General features: G+C 33.7%; 1 protein-coding gene across 5 annotated transcripts in view; it reads left to right on the top strand.

Annotated features, from left to right (window-relative positions):
- EPHA5 (EPH receptor A5) overlaps positions 1 to 22,377 on the top strand; it is a 348,718-nt gene that overhangs the window by 274,609 nt on the left and 51,732 nt on the right. For 3 of the 5 annotated variants that reach the window (XM_059384724.1, XM_059384701.1, XM_059384693.1), the window contains one exon: positions 19,045 to 19,110. The exons of the other annotated variants lie outside the window; for them this stretch is intronic. In XM_059384724.1, coding sequence (XP_059240707.1) covers positions 19,045 to 19,110 — 66 coding nt within the window. The remainder of the gene's footprint in view (positions 1 to 19,044; positions 19,111 to 22,377) is intronic. 5 annotated transcript variants of the gene reach the window in all.

Here is a 22,377-nt window from a genome sequence, read left to right as displayed (position 1 = left end):
TATCATGAATATGTTGGTATTTTAGTATTTCTAACATAACTAGGATCATATAGTTTCAAAACTTGGTAGGTTTTGATAAGAAAAAGTATATATAAAAATATTTTGCCTAATATTGTTTTGTTTTAAAATACTGATAAATAGCCAGATATTTATAATCACCCATATAATTACTGATTTACAGAAAGCTCTCATTAAAAGCAAATCTCAGTGGTTTATGAATTAGCAGTAGATGTGACTTTATGAAACTGCAATAGATATAGGCATGTGTATTGATTTAATATCTGAGAGTTGTTATTCCTTCTATTTTCTCATGATTACTTGCTTTTTTCTTCAAAGGCTCTGAATCAAAGATAATTAGAGAGAAGATCATAATTTATTAATAACTGACAAATGGGGATCAGGGCAGACTAGTGCCAGAAAGACTAGGAGCATAGCAACAACTAATTGCCCACTGTGGGAAGTAAATCTTCCTAGGAAACTGAACCCAAGAGGGTTACTGGTTCAATTGCTCAATGTTATTGAATATCTCACCTGCGACTTCTCCAGATCAAACACAGAAACATCACTGCAACTCTCAGGAAGTTCTATTGAGGCAAATATTTGGAAGGAAAAACTCTATGGTACTGAGACAAGTGAATATCACTGATTAGCAAAAATAAATACATATGAATATATCTATAAATATATATTTATATATTAATTTATATTTATTTAATTATATTAAATATAAATTATAAATATGAATTATAATTATAAAATTATTATATTATTATAATATTATAAATATTATAAAATTATAATATACATTATTATATTAAATTATATTTAATTTCTATTAAATATATATTTATATTTATATCTGCAAAAATAAATAAATATTTATTTATTTATTTATTTTTGCAAATCAATGATATTAACTTGTCTCAGTACCATAGAGTTTTTCCTTCCAAATATACATATATATATGTATATGTATATTTATATAATAGCAAGGAATCCAATAAAGATTAAAAAAAAAGATAAAAGAATCCAAAGACTCTCAGGTTTCATCAAGTATACAACACAGGGCAGGTCAAAAGGCTAATATAAGAGCAAAATATGATTCTTTGTCTGAAGTTCCATTTGCCCGAAGCTCCATTCTCTAAGATGTGAAAGAGAACATGCTGGCATGCTAGCAGACACAGAGCTCTGACTGAAGGTTCTACAAGGTTTCTGGGAATCTCACCACATCTCTCTCAGCCTACATAGACTCTCACAGGAACCTGATACCCAGCTTTATAGAGAAAAATCAATAGTACTGCCCTAGGCCAAAGGGCAGACCATCTATGCAACAAGAACTCAAGTTAATTTCCTGAGCCATGTCTGGGAGGGTATCTATTGCTGAGAAATGAAGCAAATGACAATAAAATGTTCCAAATGATTTTAAGCACCAGTTAAAAGCCACATTTCTTTGAAGTCTGTGTTCTTTTTAAAAGTTTGTGTAAACCTGGAAAGAAATAAATGTTTTTAATGGATTAGCAACTCAGTTTCAAACAGCTGAGTTCTTTATTGTGCCATGTGGAGGAACTGAGATTAGATATATTTGATGTCTGTGATAGTTTCAGTGCTACAAAACATATGATACCCTAATTATCTTGTTTTTCAGAAATTTTTGGAATATATCTCATTCCTTGCTTCTCATTATTTCCCACTTCTCTGACTTTTTAATCTCACAGAGAAATGGCATTTTTTTGTGTTCGCTCTTTGGCATGCATTTGCTCTTAATAGTCTCAGTGGGTTAAGCTGCTGCCTTCGGCTCAGGTCATGATCTCGGGGTCCTGGGATGGAGTCCCGCGTCTGGCTCTCTACTCAGCAGGGAGCCTGCTTCCCTCTCTGTCTCTGCCTGCCTCTCAGTCTACTTGTGATCTCTCTCTGTCAAATAAATAAATAAAATCTTAAAAAAAAAATAGTCTACAGACATTGCTCAACTCTCTTGTAGCCATCACCACGCATAACAATGTCAATGAAGTTTTAGTGATTATTTTGGGGTTCCGTTCTTTAAATCACGGTTTCATTTGTTTATTTATTTATTTTTTAAATGGCCTGTTTGCTTTTATTGTCATTTTTATGAGCTGGTGTTGGGCTCCACATCTCCATTTGGTCATTGCTTGTTGAATTCTCTTGAGTCAAGGTAGACTGAAGGGAAGAAAGGTGATTAAAATGTATTGTAGGTTGTTTGTTTTTTGCCTTCTCTTCACTCCACCACTTCCATCTTGAAAGACAAGATATCGAGGTGGCAAAATGGGACCTCTTTTTGGTGATTAGTGAAGGAAGCACTCTCTGTTTTTTAGACTTTCTTAGGTTGTTCTTAGACCAACATCATAATTCCTCTTCAGTGTCTTTCCAGACTGAACATTCTATAGGATTCAAACATTCTCATGTATCTCACCTCTTCTCCACCTCCAAGATTTCTTTGTGTCTCTGACATTGGGAATTCCTAGCACTGCTCAGACATTTCTATGCCTATTTCATTGATTTTCTTGAAGAAAATTTAGTAGGCATTGGTTTAAACTGATTCTATCCATAGATGATATATACATTGTGTCATCATTTAAAAAAAAATCTATTCTGCGTTTCAACTGAAGTCATGTAATTTTGCTTGTTTAGTACTTTAAATTAACTGTTTAATACTTTGATACTTTCACTGTTTAATATAAAGAGATAACTGGTACAAAATATGGAGAAATAGTGCATATAAGAATGTAAAGGTAATCATAATAGCCAATTATGAAGAAATATATTTATTTTTTAAAGATTTTATTTATTTATTTGACAGAGAGAGATCACAAGCAGGCAGAGAGGCAGGCAGAGAGAGAGAGAGGAGGAAGCAGGCTCCCTGCTGAGCAGAGAGCCCGATGCGGGGCTCGATCCCAGGACCCTGAGATCATGACCTGAGCCGAAGGCAGAGGCCTAAGCCACTGAGCCACCCAGGTGTCCCTTATGAAGAAGTATTTGAACAGACATCTTTATTTCTTTAAGATTTTTTATTATTTATTTGACAGACAGGGATCACAAGTAGGCAGAAAGGCAGGCAGAGAGAGAGATAGAGGAGAAGCAGTCTCCCCGCCAAGCAGAGAGCCCGACGTGGGGCTCGATCCCAGGACCCCGGGATCAGGACCCGAGCCCAAGGCAGAGGCCTTAACCCACTGAGCCACCACATCTTTAAAAATATGTAGGAATATAAAATAAAGTGAACATTTTCTACATTAATTTTATTTTTTCCTAGATATTCAAGAATCTTACCACAAATCCTCACTGCTAAAGTTATTTGTGAGATCTTCATATGCCAGTAACACATGCTACTTTTTTAAAGATACCAAGCTCAGCATAAATATTTAAGCACTGTAGATATTAAATCTGTAAAATTATTCTGATTTTCTTAATTTTTTACAAGTATAATTACCAGGAGAATGTCAATCTATAGGTCCAATCTTCTTCAGGAAACTTTTAAGATGAAATGTAACTATCCAAATGACTAATTTCTATCTCATCATGCCAAAGATGATATAAAATCTAAAAAGTAATCAAATCAGCATGTATTCAGTATATACATGATAGTAATGTTGAACATCACTTATGTATAAATTTTGATGAAACAAATATATGATAAATCAAAATTCTACATTTGTATGACTTACACGTTTTCTAGTGTATAAGAGCCTCTTGATTTATTTTGATGTCAGATTCTGATTTCCTGACATAGTCCTATTCCAGGTGTTTCAAATGTATATATAGTGGTCTTCCAGATTTACCTCTTCTCTAGTCATTTGTAATGTTATGAGCCAGGATAAAGCCAGCGTTTCCTGGAGCCTTGAAAGCTATAGTCAATACATTACTCTCCAGCTCCACTGGGAAAATGGCTAATTTTTTGGTAGTTTTATAGTAAAGTCATTATAGATTTTTATTTTTACTCCAAATGCTTGTATTTTTTGTCATTTGAAAATTAAACTTATTGATTCCTAGGTATTAGTCAATAACATATACCCTTTAATTTATTATTTATTTTTTAATTGAAGTATAGTTGATGCACATACAATATTATACGAGTTTCAGGTGTACAGTATAGTATTTCAACAACTATATACATTGTGAAATGGTCACCATGGTCAATCTAGTTACCATTTGTCACCATACAAAGTAACTACAATATTATTGACTATATTCCCTATGCTGTGCTTTTCATCCCCATGATATTTATTTTATAACTGGATGTTTGTACCTCTTAATCTCCTTCATCTATTTCATTATCCCCAACCATCTTCCCCTCTGGTATTTTTAATTCCAAACAGATGTCTATTTTATATCCAGTATTTTTCTTCCCAAGAAAGAGGCTTCAAAATGTTCATTCCAGAAATTGAAATGGAAAGTCCTTCCATGAATCTCGTCTCTCTGGTTGGAACCTGTGTAGCTTGGCTCTTTGTTTCCATCATTTCTCAAAACTGGGGTGACTGGATCCTGCTGCTATGTCTCCAACCCTTTGAAAATGCTTTCTCTAACAGGACTCCCAAATAACCCAGTTTGGAAGTCTATCAGGGTATCATTTCAGTACGTCATTATGTCCTGAAGTGAAAATCACTATCAATTCTGCTTCCATCTCCCCACCCACTGTATCTCAATTCCTTAGATCTCAAATATGCAAGTTGCTGGACTGCTTTAGCTATGTTCCAGCCTGTCTTCAACTTTAGATTCATGTCCATGAATGTCCATGTTCCTTAGATGAATATCCTTAGATGTCAATTTTTTGACATTACCAGATCTCTTGCCATCAGCCTTTTCTATACATTTCAGTCTACATTTTGCATTGCATGTTACATAGTTGACATTGTTAAGCTGATTGTATTAATTTATTACTAGCTGATATTTTATTTACATTTGCATTTCTTAATTTTATGATTAAAAATTATATGGAATATGGAAGACAAAATACAGAAATAAAATTAATCATTTTTATTCACCAGAAGCAACCAATACTTATATTTGGCCATACATATTAAGATCTTCTTACATGTAAGGTTGAGTTTATAATTTATAATTTGATTTTCTGGTTTTCTTTGAGTTAACATAATAATATAAAGTTTTCTTGTGTAATTAAAAATATTTTAGAAGTAAATATTTAATAGCTCTTTGATATTCTAATGCCTAACCTTTCTCATATGCTTTCTTTTTCGTTTTCTTTCTTCTCTTATTATTGTTTTGAGGGAGAGAAGTTGTCATTTCTATCTTTAATGTCCTTAGAATGTATTTGTATAATCAAAGAGGGTCAGTGAATATGAATATTTTTAAGATTGTTGATATATATTGGCAAATGGTCCTCCTAAATCATTGTACCATTCCTTGTATGACGTTTCCTGGTGATACACAAATTAGCCAGTCTGCTAATTTGGTAGGAGAAAATAGTTCTGTATTTTTAATTGCATTTCTTTTTTATTTTTGAAACCTTATATGTTTATTAATATATATGCAATAACTATAGTCATTAGGTTTTTTATTACCTGTTTCATAAATTACATATACCACATGCTCTTTACCTATTTAAACTAGTGGATCTTAATTCTTCATATAGTAAAGATGTATCATTAGAAGTGTCAGACTTATTTACTTTTTAGTAATATTTCTTTTGCATGGATACAATCATTAATTTTATTTTTGGGGGACTCTAAATTGATATTTTCTACAGACTTATTTAAGTACCGGCGCTGTTTATCACCCTCTCCCAAAACTATTTTAGGTCTCCACCTGCAGCATTTACTAAGTAAGTGTGTATATAGATGTTCTTTTATCTACACTGCCTAGGGTCTATCAAAGCTATTCTTCTAACCAGTCTAATTTAGACCAGGTTCATATTAGTTTAAATACAGTTTTAAAGATTTTTCAATGCTTGGCCAGGCAAATTTCTGCTAGGAAATCACATATGGTCATAATTACAAATATTTTATGCAAGTACTTTTGTGGGTACACACAGTTATATACAATTATATGTATAAAAAACAATGGTAGCCATAATTATGTTATATGTGTATATAACATATTAAAATAGTTAATATTTATCACCATTATATTCAATTTTTTTAAACTTATGACAATTACTCTAGCATATGATCTTAATATTTCTGACAAATATTAATAGAAAACAAAATACATTTATATGGAGTTTGAATGGTTTGATGTGAAAATGAACATTTAGTTTCCTTTTAAATCAACTTCATAATTAATCCAATTCTCATATGTTTATCACAAAATAAACACATTTCTTGTGTTTTTATAATTTCAGTATAGTTCCACAATTATTTTAATTATTTGAGTGTGAAATGATTAAATGGAACCATTAATCCTTCTGACTTCTCTACTTTATATGGTCAAGGATGGTAAATGTGATTCGGCTCTGAAAAAATATTCAACAGCCATAATGGAGGGAACTAACTAAATCAGAACTTATATATTAGCTTATTTTTTGATTAATCTCCTCTCCTCTTTTTTGCTCACTTGGAAAAATTAACATCACTTTTTCACAACTTTATCTGTCTTTATTTTTTCCTCTCTACTGCTCTCAAAGTAAATTAAAATCTAAAATAGCTAAGCCCAGACAGGTAGGTCACAAGAGTCACACACTCCTCTCAAAGAAGCTTTAAAGATAGTCCTGCTTCAGCAGTGAACTGACTGAGAGGGAAAAGCTCAGTAGTAACTTTAGACTTCTACAAATGGAGATAATTGATGTTTGCTCAGCGATGGCATCATCCTGTAGAAGAAAGCTACACATGATTCAGTATTTTGTATGTCAACACTATCATTGTGCCAGAACAGAACTAAGATGCCAGTTAATTGCAAAGGTGAATCTACGTAATTTTCCTTTATTGCACAAGTAAAGATGATCTCTTTTTTGGAAATAAACAACAATAAAAATACCCAAGTGAGAACAAGCAAAGGCTATTTATTAAGAGATTGGTGTAGCAAGGAATCAGCCACCATCACCTGCATCTGGCAGAAAACCAAAAGCAGGCAGTGGAGTGTAAAACCTTTACAATGAAAAGAAGGGAAGGCTTTAGTTTTGCCCTGACTGGAAGTTGCTGGAATGGCTAACTGGAAGTGGAGCATCCTGTGGGATTGGTTAGGGGACAATGTTTGATTTCTTCTAGTTGGTCCTAAGTTGGAAAAGTGGACAAAAAAATTAGGAAAGCTGGTATTTACTGATAAAGTCCTGACAAATTGACCGCTTAGGTCACTTGCTATAGAGCTTATGCTTTGGCTTTGGCTTTCTATCTAGACCAGTGGCTGTAGCTTTGGTGTCTAGTTTTTTTATTGGATTTACCCATTTTCCATTTGTGTAGTCAGTTTCTCATTTATCCACTCACTGAAGAGTAGTGCAGGTTTTTCTATATGTTGGCATTCATGCATAAAAAAATATATAAAAGAGGAAAAACTGTAAGGAGTGTAGCCATGAATATACTGGGAATTCCTTTTACTAAGTGATCATTTTTATTGAGTGAAATACCTATTTCAGGGGTGCCTGGGCGGCTCAGTTGATTAAGCATCTGACCCTTGGTTTTAGCTCAGGTCATGATCTCATAGGTCATGAGATCAAGACCCGTGTTGGGTTCCACACTCAGTGCAGTCTGCTTGAGTTTCTCTATCCCTCTCCTTCTGTCCACCTCTGCTCACTCTCTCTCTCTCTCAAAATAAGTAAAAAAAATAAGTAAATAAATAACACTATTTCAAATCAGTGTCACTTTGAATTTATTGGTTTATGCAAAAAAACATGTAATTTAGAAGTTAAAGAATAGAAATTGTTTAAGAAGAATTTTGTTTTATCAGATAACTTAAGAATCAATACGTCTTTGCAATGCTAAAAAAGTGGGGGGAAATAAAGAGGGGAAAGTGAGATGGAGATAAAGTTTTAAAAATATTACATTTTTAGTCATTCTTAATAGCAAACTTTTCCTTTTTACCTATCTTTTTACCAGTTTTTGAGGTCAGATATCAGTTTGTAGTCTGTCCTACTTATATAATGCCTACAATGTCCTATTTCCTATTTGCTATTTGAGGAGGAAGTTGAGTTTTCAGAAGATTATAACTGAACTGAAGGAGAGTTCATCCACCAGATGCACAGCAAGCCAATAAAAACTGACTGACACCAAGCTTTTGAAGTGAAGAAAGATAGGTGATTTATTTGTATGGTACCACCCAGGAGAATAGGGAGCTAGTGCTCAAAATCTGGAGCTCCCTGATGGCTTGCAAGTGAGGATTTTAGGGGCAAAATTTGGGGCAGGGATCTTCTGAAAAGGTGGACGCCATTTACAGGAGACCCAGGACGTCATGCTAGCATATATTCTGGTGCCACTTCCTCTGGTACCTGGGGATCTTTTCCATTTCAAAAGACTTGAAATCTGAAAGAAATATATTTATTCTTTATGTTAGAAATTTCGTTAGATATATATATCTTCAGGGTAGTGATGATTAACTACTTGTCCTACAGCTTCCTATGAATAACAAGCAAGCATTCCCATCCCTTGAGCCTCCGCCTACATGTTCTTTGGTCAGTTGAGCCATGCCTGGCGGTGATACGACCTCTAATCCTTTTTCCATCTGAGCTCACAAGATGGACATTGGCTTCCAAGTATAGATACTTGATAAGAGTATGTAGACCAAATAGAGTAAAAGGTATTAGTGTTCTATTGACCATATCTAAATTATGGCTTATATATATTTATGTATATATTACATTAATATATATTTTCATGTATATATAAATACATATGACATATATAAATGTAGACATATAAGTGTATAATAACATAGTAGTGACATTGAGTTCTTCAAATTTGAATAATATAAAAACATTTAAGCAATGTATGAAAGATGAAACAATGTGATTTTCCTATCCCAAATATGGTACTGGAGCTGTTTTTTTGCGAAAGTACTTGATGTACCCCATAACCTCTCTTGACTGTGAGTCACTAAAGCAGAGTTTTCTGAGCTTGGTGTCCCGTGGGGTTTGCTTTTTTTTTTTTTTTTTTTTTTTTAAAGATTGTATTTATTTATTTGTTGTAGAGAGAGAATGGGAGACAGAGAGCGAGCAAAAGCAGGGTGAGAAGCTGGCTGGGGGAGAGGAAGAAGCACGCTTCTGGTGAGCAGGGTGCAATAAGTAGGACTTGATCCCAAGACCCTGGACCATGACCTGAGCCAAAAGCAGGTGCTTCACCAACTAAGCCACCCAGGCATCCCTAGGGTTTGCTTTCTTAATGGGATTTGAGTCTTTGACATGCTTTCTACTGTCATAGAATGAACAATTGTAATATTGAAGCATGTCATTTCAATGTAACACAATTAGTATTGTGTGTTTAACAATTGGTACAGGGGCACCTAGGTGGCCCAGTGGGTTAAAGCCTCTGCCTTTGGCTTGGGTCATGACCCCACGGTCTTGGGATCGAACCCCCTATCACGCTCTCTGCTCAACAGGGAGCCTGCTTCCTCCTCCTCCTCTCTCTTTCTGCCTCTCTGCCTACTTGTGGTCTCTATCTGTCAAATAAACAAATAAATAAAATCTTTTAAAAATACTGGTATAAGAATGGAATAGGTATGATTATCTTTACTTTAGTGAGTACAGAAATACTGTTGCAGAAATGGTAAATTTAAACCAGACGAGGAGAATGAAGAGAAATTTACAGTTCATTGATAGTGTGTGATAAGGAAGGCATATAGGATGAATGAACATGGCATCTCTGGTGTCCTGTAACTCTCTAGATGTCTATAAGGCCTCCTACAGCCTCTACTTGTGACCCTCCCCGGCCTCATCTCCAGTGCTTCCTGCTATTTTTGGCATGAGCTTTCTTACATACAAACATTATATACGTATATATAAAAATAATATATGGTATAAAATTATGTAATTAAATATACATGCAGTTCAGTTTACTCCAGCTCAGTAACAGTTCAGGGAAAATCTGTTATGTTAAAATATCCACTTCTTAAAAGCTCTTTTGACAAATCTGTAACAAAACTGAGCTTCACTTTCATCTAACTTTATGTACGTCTGTGGTCCAGTAACTACAGGGGCAAAATAGAGATCCTGAATGCAGATAATTTTGTAGTTTTGTTATTTTGGTCGAGATAATATCACTTCTAGTTAATCCAAGTAGCTAGTATTGAAATACAGGATTTCAAAAGTCTGTTATTAAACATTCAGTTTGCCATTAAAAGAAACCTGTATAAGGATCAATGTTAGAAAGAAAGAAAGCAAAAAGAAAGAAAGAAAGAAAGAAAACAAGCAAAATACGAAAAACTTGTGGTTTAAAAAAATAGAGAATAGGATGAAATGTACAGTTCCTCAACAAATCAGTCTTAATTGAAGGTAGTATAAATTAGCATTGTAAACAAATTGTAGAATTATTTAAACTACTTACCAGAGAACAAATTGTTTTTAAGCACCTCCAGGCACTACTGATGTTTTTATTAACATGCAGACCTCTGATATGCTAATTACAAACCTTTTCCTTTGTACTCATTAAGCAAATTCCTCTAAGACTATTGTAAGACAGGTCATTCAATACAAGTATTCACTGAGTACCTATTGGATCCATGGATGCCAATCCAAAGGAAATTCTGAATCTTCTAACAGCTTTTGAAAAATAATGATACCTGGATCCCACAAACTATTTTGATTTAATGGTTCTAGGGTGAGCCCTGGGAATTGTTTTTGTTTTTTTTTGTTTGTTTGTTTGTGTGCTTAAATAACACCTGTCATTCTAATCTGTAGCTAGTTTTAGAATCATTGCCTAATGTGAATAGAAAGTTGTTTTTATAGAACTTCTTATTCTGAGAGCACAACACATAAATCCTTAGTAAATATTTGCTAATAAGGAGAATAATCGAGTCTCCTACTGTAGCCAAAAGTTTACAAAAGGTTATTAATATTTGGTGAAATTCATTTTGAGGGATTAAATATATACTGGTTAAATATATAACTAGATTAAATATATACCAGAATAAGCAGACTGAATCTAATATGTTCAATAACATTTTTGTAGCTGCATCAATGCCTTTAACTGTGCCATTCATGGAAGAAGAATGGGTTTTATAATGATCTTTGGCCCCTTAGAATGACTAAAAGATAAACAGTGAATCTTCATTAAAGTATAGCTTGGGAAATATCAATTGAAATATTGTCTAAAGATAACTCATCACAAGCTATCTTTCTACTTCCATGTGGTGTGTGATATTCCTAGGTTCTAATGGTTGTTTCCAGAGTAAGAAATAAGAATTCCTGATTCCAATGTTAAAGTCAGTTGGGTTTTTGTTTGTTTGCTTGTGTGACTTCATCCTTAAGGCAAAGGAATGGCTGCACATAGCACACTTAGATTTGTAGAGTTTGGGATTTTGTTTTTATTTTAGAAATCCTTGAAATATGTATTTATTTACTTCAGGCACTTATATGATTTGATCTCTATTTTATACATGCATTAGTATGTGTAAACATGCATAACATGCACATACATGCAATAGTAGAGTTTAGATCAATAACTAATTTTATGGCATCTATCCTTTAATACTTTCAAACAAAATTTGGTGTATTTTGCTACAGTAAGGTCTAGATCCCTATGTAGGCATTTTATGTGTTGTATTCAATTCACTGTGAATTAATTTATCAGATTTTTAAACCTGATAACATGCTATTGAGGAGGAAGAAATAAAGGTCTTTTTCAGAGTTCTCCATGGCAACATCTTATGTTTTCAACAAAGGGGAGGGGAATGTGGCTGGATCAATAGGAGAGAGGGAAAGGAACTGGAAGATGTGGAAAGAATTGTGCTTTTAATGCAGTATGAGGCAGTTAACTGGTACCTACATCTTACCTCCACAGCTTGCTTTCAGGGCCATCTTGGGAAAACTGCTTCTTCTTTGAGTCCCAGAATTCTTAGCTCTAAGATAAATATACTAATAGGACATTTCAGGCTTAAAACAGGAAACACAAGGAGAAATCAAATGTGTCAGGAAAACATACTCCTTTTGTGTTTCTCCTTTACTCTCACACTGCTACCATACTCACAATGCTCCTATACCAGATAGGTGGTTTTTGTTTTGTTTTGTTTGTTTTTATACACCCAGCAAGTCTCTATGACACCATCTGGGTAGCCTACAGTTCAATTCAATTCTGACAATAACTGGAGCTGGCCCTACAGGTTAAGGACTCAGTCAATAGGACTATCCTCTACTTCAGACAGCAATCGGTCCCCAAGTTGCACACAACTTCTGTCCTGTAATCAGGGGTTCTCGTGACTTGCCTCCTTGAGTTTGATCATTTGCTACAACAGGTCACAAAACTTTGGGAAATACTTTTTTTTTTTTTAAGATTTTATTTATTTATTTGACAGACAGAGATCACAAGTAGGGAGAGAACCAGGCAGAGAGAGCAAGGAGGAAGCAGGCTCACCACTGAGCAGGGAGCCCAATGCAGGGCTTGATCCCAGGACCCTGGGATCATGACCTGAGCTGAAGGCAGAGGCTTTAATCTACTGAGCCACCCACGTGCCCTTACATTTACCAGTTTATCATATAATACACTGTATTATAAAGGGTACAGCTAAATAGCCGGTTGAGGAGATACGTAGGGCAAGGTCTGAAAGTGTCCCAGGTGCAAGCTAACCCGTGCATCACCCTCCTGGAACATGGATGTGTCCACCATACTGGAAGCTGTCTGGACTCTGGGATTCTTGGGATTTTTACAGAGGACTCATTGTGTAGGCATGATCATTGACTCTATTTCTATCCCCCTCCTCTCTCAAGAGAATGAGGGGTGTGACTGAAAATCCCATACTTCTACTCATAACCTATGTTTTCTGGTGATCAGGAATCACCTCATTAGTACAAAAGACATTCCCATCACCCAGGAAATTCCAGGAGATTTAGAAGCTTTGGGTCAAGAACCAGGGTGAAAGATCAAGTATTAGAACAAGAGATGTTCCTAGTGCTGTTATCACAAAAGAAATTACAAGAGTTTTAGGAGCTTGGTGCCAGGAACTGGGGTCAAAGAATAAGGGTTGGAGCAAAGATTCTTCCAGCACCCGTACATACAAGCAATTTAGGAGTTCTATGTCAGGAACTGGGAAGTAGATACCATATATTTATTTCTCATTATTTCGCAGCAAGATATGAGAGTGACAGGTTTGGAACTTGACGTAAGACTGAGACCCACTGATGTTTCAAAATCCATCTATGAGAGACTTGTGCTTAGATATGACCATTGTTGGTAAAGCATCTTAGCTAATAGGGAGACACCTATAATTGTTGGTGAGGGATAAGAAGCTGTTTATAGTAAGAATGAAACAGAGAAGTTGAAAAGAAGCTTGAAAAATTACTGCATATAATGATATCCTATTCCAATTTGTCTAGACTATGACTTGGAAATAGGAAATGAATTGCACATATAAATACCAACATGTATGGTAGATGTAGTATTCCTCTCAGAAAAACTCAAAGGCACAATTAAAAAAATAATTAAAAAGTTTTTTATAGGGGCGCCTGGGTGGCTCAGTGGGTTAAGCCGCTGCTTTCGGCTCAGGTCATGATCTCAGGGTCCTGGGATCGAGTTGCTCGATATATAATATATAATATCATTTAGGGTCCTCTGCTCAGCAGGGAGCCTGCTTCCCTATCTCTCTCTCTCTGCCTGCCTCTCCATCTACTTGTGATTTCTCTCTGTCAAATTAATAAATAGAATCTTAAAAAAAAGTTCTTCATAACCATTTTATATTACCTTCTCTTTAGGGTAGAATAATTTTATGTGTTTGTGCCAGAAGCATGGGGACCATAGAGTAGAGTTTGGGAGCCATGTCCATCATAATTATGCTTTTTATGCTTTGTTTAGTATTTGCAAAAGATTTCTGGAGAGTTTTAACCTGGCTTCATCAGGAAATCAGCACTAAATCTTAGAAGAGGTCAGGGAATTATGACAGATGTAAAAGATACCACATTATAAATCTATGAAATGATTAACACTGTTGATGTTAATTATGAGTGAACAATTTCCTCAGTTTCTTTGTTATAAATATCTGTTAAACATTTAAATTATTTTCATCATTTAAAAACTGATAGAAGGGGAAAAATGAAGAGGGGGAGATGAACCATGAGTGGATATGGAGTCTAAGAAACAAACTGAGGGTTTTTGGGGGAGGGGATGGGTGACCCTGGTTATGGGTATTAAGGAGGGCATGGGTTGGAGGAGTACTGGGTGGTATATACAAACAATGAATCATGGAACACTACATCAAAAACTAATGATGTACTGTATGGTGACTAACATAACACAATAAAAAAATTAAAAAAAAATAAAAATCATAGTGTGTAAATGACAGTATATTGTGATAAACCTTGTAACTGAACATTTTTTAATGATTTCACTTTCTTAAAATTATAAAGGGAAATAACCACAAAACATCAGAAGCAGAGAGAATTAAAATTGCCCCATAATGCTAATTAATGGAACATTTCAACAATAGCCCTTAAAAAAACACTTTGTCATCATTTTATTTCTCTGCACACTAATTAATATATATATAGGGTACTGATCTTCATCACATCATAGACTCCACAAATGTATATTGTTTTCTTCAAAGTATTCATTATTTAGTTTCTTTAATATGACCAACTTCATGCATATTTTCTGCACCTCACTCTTTGCCCTAAGACCAGATTATTAAAATCATGTCATTTTGAAAACTTCTAAAATGCTCACTGTGAGTCTGAGACAGTGCAAAGAGCTTCACATGTATTATGAAACTCGTTCTTCGAAACCGCACCGTGTGGGATAGTTTCTGTTATTATCTTATTCACATCCTTGACTGGTTTACCCAAGCGAACCAAATGTAACGGACGGACGTATCCAGGACTGCTCCTGGTTTGACTACAAACCTCATGATCTCTATTCTTTTGCTTCGTAGTGATGTCAAAAGATAAGGACTTTTTTAGTGCTCATTGATAGGTTTCAGAGGATTGTGTCCTAAAGGCTCGGTGCCACTTTTCAGTGGCCTAAGTGCCTAAGTGCCTAAAGGCTCGGTGCCACTTTTCAGTGGCCTAAGTGCCACTCTGTTTTCTCTAGTACTGCCATTAGTTGTTCTTATTGTTGTTTTACTTAAAAGGGATAAAGCCTTTTGTTTTCTTCCCCTTTTTAATTTTTTTTTTTTTTACCAATAAACTGAAAATATCTGTTCCCTAATTAAAGGACTTATTTTGTGACATTACCATTCCTGTGTTTCTCTTCTTTGTCGATTAGGATCTTAGAGCTTTTCTTATCTGCTTCTATGATCTCTTGTTTAACAATTTAAATCATTTATCCATAGCCTGTAGTCTTGGTTCTCTGATCTAGTATCGTGGAGAATTTCTTCCCTAGAGTTAAAACCACCTTGCTTTGGTAGGAGGGAGGTTATCTTCCTCACATTGACACACTTCATACATATATTGATCAACTCTGTGTTAAGTCCTGGCTAAAGTAATTGTATTTGAATCTTCTTTGGGTTTGGAAAGCTTCTGTTATATTTTAATCTTCTGAAGGACAAATCAAAATATCTTATTGAAACAAATACTCACAGCTTTTTTTGTTTGTTGTTTTGTTTCTTGTTTTTAGTATAAGCCTGGAGAGCTAAACTATTTTAAACTTGGCTAATAATGATCTTGCTGTAGCGGCACGCAGTTACTTACAGACTTCCAGGTGCTACAGACTGATGAGAATGCAGATGTGGCCTGTGTGGAACCATAGCTCACAGAAATTAGATTGGCTGCTATTTCTAGCACATCTTGGTTTCTATTTCTAAATTATCTCTGAGGCTTGTAAGCATTTTCAACCTGTACTTCAAGTATTTATTGATTAAGGGAAGAGCCTGTATACCATCTGGTGCTGAGGTGTTACTGTGACAGCATCTTCAGAGTTTATTTTAAAAGGTTTATTTGGGGTTATTCTTACACATTTGATAGTCCTAGTAAAGGAAGTCCATTTTTAATTTTCTTAATGAGGCAGAGAATATGGTGATCACTACTAAATCCTTAGGAAAAAAATTTCATGGGATTGATTTTTTCAAAAAAATCACATGGACCCTTCTGTATTTATATGAGTTGGTCATAATGTATATTTATATTATAAATGGAAATACTTAGTATGATCATATTATATGGATCATGAAAAAAACAATTACTCTGAGATAATAATCAAGTCCATCACTTTGATTATGATATTACTAAGACTAAGTTACCACTTTTCTCCCAAAATGTATGATATGCCAGACCCTGATCTAAGCGAATATATATATTCTCTCACCTCATTTTCACAAAACTGTCGAGATGGGATCTGCTATTATTCCTATTTTATAGCTGTCAACTGAAACACAAAGAGGTTAACTAATTGACCCAGGGTAATTTATTTGTGCCATCTTAAAATAAGTCAGATGCTATCAGTGCAAATTCTAAATCAATGACTCAAAAAAAAATGCAAGGGTTTGCTTTTACATGATTTTGTATTTTTGATTAAGGTTTGTTAAAACTTTAAATTAAAGCTCTAGTGACAAGTAAGATGATATAAATTCCTCAAGACTAAAATTTGTGGATTGGGTGTTACAGTGAATAGCACATATATTTGTGTGTATGTGCGTATGTATGTGTGTGTATTAAATTGTGAGAGATGAACCTTATTATAATTTTTAAATTAGGAAAATTATTCTTTTTAGGATCATTAGTGTGTTTTGTCTCAGGACACTGGCTGAATATTAAATCCTGTTAGGTAATGCCAAACCACAGTGAAGTTACCACCTTCCTAAACACAGCTCTACATGAGTTTACAAACTGTATAGTTTACATCTAAAAGTATGTTTGTACTTTATTGGGAAATTACATCATCTTTTTTTTTAAATCATTGAAAAATAATCAGATATATTTGTCAACAACTACTATTTATTAATTATTTATTGAATTGGAACTCTGCTTTTTGAAATTAACACAAACTTTCCACATTAATAATGATCAGTAAATCGAGCTAATTGTATCAGAAGTAATACCAATGACAGTAAAACACTGACTACTTACAGATGCCATTCATTTTGTTTAAACTGTGAAGTAAAAGAAAAGATCAAAGAATCATTCTTATCTTAGGAAACTAATAGCCTAAGAAAAGAGGAAGGCAAATATTCTCTAAGGGAAGGTATTAAATATTTGAGGGCCCTATATTCTCTGTCATAACTACTCAACTGTGTCATAACAGCACGGGACAAGCCACAAACAAGTAACGAGTATGGCTGTGTCCCAACAACATCTTATAGAAAATAAGTGGTGGGCTAGATTTGGTCCATGCGCTGTAGTTGGGCAACCCCTTATCTGAGGGCTGATACAAACAGAAACAGGAGAGTTGGTTTATATAAGACATCAATACGTGTTTAAGACTTAATGAAATTAATTTAATTGTAAAGAAATATATTAAGAACTGCCAAAGTATTTCACAGATGTTTGAGCTACTCTTTAAGTATTTTAATATTTTGATATACCTTAACTTTGAATTTCATTATCTCTATAGTGAAATAATTTTAAGGCATATTTTTTAAAGAATTAACTTTAAATTTAAAGAATTTAAAGAATTTAAATTTAAAGAATTTACACTCAGGGAGTGTGGCAGGCAGAGGGAGAAGCAGGCGTCCCACTGAGCAAGGAGCCCAATAGGGGACTCAAGTCCAGGATCCTGGGATCATGACCTGAGCCAAAGGCAGACGCTCAACCGACTGAGGCAGACAGGCGGTGTTTAAAAATATATTATAATAAATAGTCAAACAGGAGATAACTGTCACAGTAGCCATTTTTATTTACTAGGATTCCACTTCAGTGACAGCCAAATTCCGAATTAGTAGTCCTAAAAATTAAAACAACATCAGTTTACCAAAAAATTATAGAGATAGGTAGATAGAACAATCCCTACTTTTCCTTTCCAAAAGACCCTTTGGAATTTGATTTGGAAAAACGTATCTACCTTTTTTAACATTTCCAAATTTGTTTTATGTCTGTATTTCACTTACCTCTCCTTATTTGTCACAAAATAGAGTAGATACCTTTCAAATAATTACAATTCAAAATAGACAGATTTTAGACAAAACCCTAAGCCTGCCAGTTTATGTGTCATTGCTGAGCTCATTTCTCTGTTCTCTTGAAATCACTAGAAATGATATTCATAAAATATACTAGCAAGTGAATGCATCGAAGCACTAAATATACTTATGTTATAGTCTGTGATCAGTTTATGTGGTTTCTAATGATAAAGTACATTTTAGTAAGCGATATACTTGGTATTTTCTGGATTTTTTTATGGCTATGTGGAAAATTTGAAAGAATCTTAAATGTTGCAATATCCAGAAAAGTGCATGTATTATATATAGTTTGCTTTTTTATTATAGCAATAGCTCTACAAATATATATTTGGAGATGCGTTTTTTTAAGTCTGAATATGTAAATTTAAATTGGTAGTTTTCCATAGGTTATTGGAGAAGTCATGGAAGCGTAACATTTTCAATAGGTTGTGATAAATAATGCCACTGGCATACAAAATCAGTGGGTTGAACTAGTAGGACATGATTCTCCCTCCTAATTTGTAGGCTCTATGCAAACATGTATTTAAAGGACAATTTAGCATGTCTTCTGAATATAAATCTTGCAGGAATTTCTGAGGAAAGATATATTTAAATGGGCTTAAATCTTTATTTGTATGTTTGTGTTAATTGCATAATCAAAAGCATTGGCTCATTATATTTCCTACGAATAAGCATTTTAAGTAAAATAAAAATAATTATTTAATATAGCTCTGTATTTCATAAATCCATAAAATGCTATTTAATTTGAAAAGCATTGTGGAAGATATTTAATTGTAATGCCTTTAGGGATTTTGCTTTTGAAAAGCAAAACAGACACCTGTCTAAATTCATAGAGTCTTAATGCTATATTGAGGGAGTGGGATCTCTTCCTTATCTTGGGCTCTCTTGTTTGCTTTTCAGTTGCTGCGAGTGTGGCTGTGGAAGGGCTTCTTCCCTGTGCGCTGTTGCCCATCCAAGCCTAATATGGTTAGTGTGCCCCTCCCGTTTTCACTCCTATGTAATGTCCCACATATATGTATTATCGTCAGCATTCCTTTTTTATTTTTCTCCATTTGTGTACATTTTAACAGTTAGTGAACCAGTTGTGCCTAAAAGAAGAGTGAACTGATTTCCAAAGGGGAATCTTAACAAGTCATTGGGTAAAGGATAATTTCAAAGAAAATACACGTATAGCACATCATCCTTATGTCCAACATTCATACTTCTCTTCCAAAGCGTTTGCTGTGGTCCTGATGTAAACCAGAAGTTGTAAGATTGTAGCACCTGTTTTACATTTAACATGTTGCTGTGTTTGTGGTTCCATTAAGATTAAAATCATATCATATATGGAGGTGGAACGCTACTTCTTGCTGAAATGCTGCTTCAAGGTGAAATCGCCATTTCTCTCTCCCAGAACCATGGAATGACCATAACTTAACTGAGATCATCTATTTGTTTTTTGTTTGTTATCATTGTGGATACATATGGCATTGGAGAATAGAACCACATGTAACTTTAAATGGTTTATTTAATATTTTAATCTTGGATTATTTCAGATATTAGATGTTACAGGTGATATTTCTAATTTGATATCAGTGAAGTAAAAAAAAAAAATGCACATTTTGGGAATCAGTGTCCAAATGAGATAATCTTAATTACTTACAAATGCAAATCCTGATTATATATCTGGGTTATAGCTATAAGCTATAGGTTGGTAGGAAAGACCAGAGACCTCTATCCACAGATTTAGAGAGACTCCTACATAATAGTGTACTGTCTTGGAAAAAGTGAAATAATCCAGATAATTTCTGCTCAGATTAAAGAATCTAAATCCCTGTACTATCATATTGAGCTGTTATCTGTAGTCAAAATTTGCAAGGAAAAGATAATCCGAAATGCATTTTAGAGAAGTATAAGGTTTCCTTGGAGCACTTTAAATTGTAACATGCATTCTCTAGATGTAAATTAATTTTTGTTAATTAAAAAAAAATTTGTGAATATATGTGCACATGTGTGTACATGTGAGAAATGGTGGGATGGATACAGTGATCTTCTGAGAACGAGAGAAAGTAACAAGCAGATTGATAAAACTCAAGATATCTTTTTCTCAGTCTTTTGAAATTTTTGTACTTGTAAAAAGTTTCAAACTTATTATGAAAGCATAGATTTGTTTCACTTGACTTAACTTACTCTAAAAACTCTTTTTCTGAGCATGGTGATCAACCAAAAAACCCTGAAATCTGGCAATGGCTAAAATATAACATAAATAGCTTTATATTGTGATTTTTTAAAACCACTATATGGAAAGCTAAAAATGAAAATAAAGGTTGCTGAACTGTTCATACTACTTGAGTCTCAAATATAGTTGTTGTAAGAGCTATATCATCACTATGTAGAATAAATGGAACTTAATCTTGGAAAAAAAAGATTGACATTCGGGCCTACCTTGAGGTAAATCGCAAATATAAACTTACTGTGAAAGTAAAAATTTATGAAGACACGATTTAGAAAGTATTGGCAAGAACAAATGTTAATCAGATTTTAAATGCTTGAATTTTAAAAATAAAATATTTTTCCACTATACAGAGGGCTTCAGGGAGTTTATAAAATAAATAAAAGGAAAAATAGAAAGGCAGAATGCTTCCTTCACAAAGAACACATCAGAAAACCTGACAACAGAAATGTTTTTCTAGTATTTTTACTCAGATAACATTAGTAATTTTGAGTGCATTTGTGTGTGGGTGTGTATTTGTGTGTGTGTGCACATGTGCACACATGCACACACTGAATGAATGAATGAATGAATGAATGATTTAGCCACAAATGTGCTTAGATACCTAATAAAATGGTAACAGTTTTCATGGAAAAATTTATGGAAGATCCAGAATTTTTTAATGCATTCTTAGGAAACAAGCCAAAATAAAGTGGAAGAAAAAATTTTTAAATTGATTTTACATAAATTAGATAAGAGAATTATCTAAAATTATTACTGGGAAAGAATGGAAGTTTAAGATGTTCTTTTTTTTTTTTTTAACAATTCCTTTTTTTAATTTTTTTTTTAATATAATTTTTTATTTTTTATAAACATATATTTTTATCCCCAGGGGTACAGGTCTGTGAATTATTGTTATGTTTTCTAAAATGCCATTTTGTAATGGAATGTCAAGTCACTACGAGGTTTCTGTTAAAAATATTATCTGTTTAGATTAAATCATTGAGGAGAAAACAGCATTTTATAGTGGAAATTAAGGCCTGAGAAGAAGAATTTTCCTAGTACTCTGTACTGAAAATAATGAAATACTGAAAAATTTTGACCCAAAATCTTGTCACCCAATTTCATGTATAATCATATCAGGATGAGTCAATTACCACATAAATATTTTCCAATGGAACATTCTATTACCAGCATGTGTGAACAGACATAATAGACCAAAGATTGTTAGACATTTTGAGATTTTGAAATCTCACTGCTTTTCATTTCTCATGTATAGTTGGTTTTGACCTTAAATTCATTACATTATAATGCAATTAAAATTGCCCACTGTAAATTTACTGACTTTTAAAAATACCTGGAAATACCTTGTGGAAATCTCAGGGCCTTAAAAGCACAATTTTAAACCACTGATTGAGATCTTTCATCCTCCAGTTCAACTACATTAAAGCTTCAATTCTCCAGAGTTGTGAGTTTTGTTGTGTGTTATCCATCACCAAAAAACCATACTCCATTCCTTCTCAAATGGATGGTGTATCATTTATAAGATAAAATTAGTAATTAGATGCTGCCACCTTTGATCTCAAATTATTTTCCATCATTCTAGTTGCCCACTTTGTATGAAATCTATAGTTATATATAATGTTAATATTTCAAATATTCTTTATTCTTTGACTTCAATCTGCCCAATAATAGAAATTATTTCTATAATATTTATGATTGAAGCCTTGAGGCCTAGATTTTAGGTACCCAAGATAGCATACATTTTTAGCAGAGGTATTTTTTATTGGTGATCTTTGACTTTATGGCATCAAAACTATCTTGAGATTCTAATTACTATTTTACTTCTCAAAGGAAATCTATTTTTACAAATACCCTGTGTTGAATGGATTCGTTTTTTAATGTAAATAAGACATTAATGTTTGTAATTTCTAAAATAACATTATCATTTATCCCTTAATATTCATTTGTGCTTATGTTTTCCAAAACCAAAAAATGTTTATAACATAATATTTATTATAAGTCCATCTGAAAGATCCCAA

The sequence above is a fragment of the Mustela nigripes genome, chromosome 1, assembly GCF_022355385.1.
Source record: "Mustela nigripes isolate SB6536 chromosome 1, MUSNIG.SB6536, whole genome shotgun sequence".
Taxonomy (NCBI): Eukaryota; Metazoa; Chordata; class Mammalia; order Carnivora; family Mustelidae; genus Mustela; species Mustela nigripes.
The sequence above is the reverse complement of the archived record's forward strand: the minus strand, read 5'-3'. Positions and strand labels throughout refer to the sequence as shown.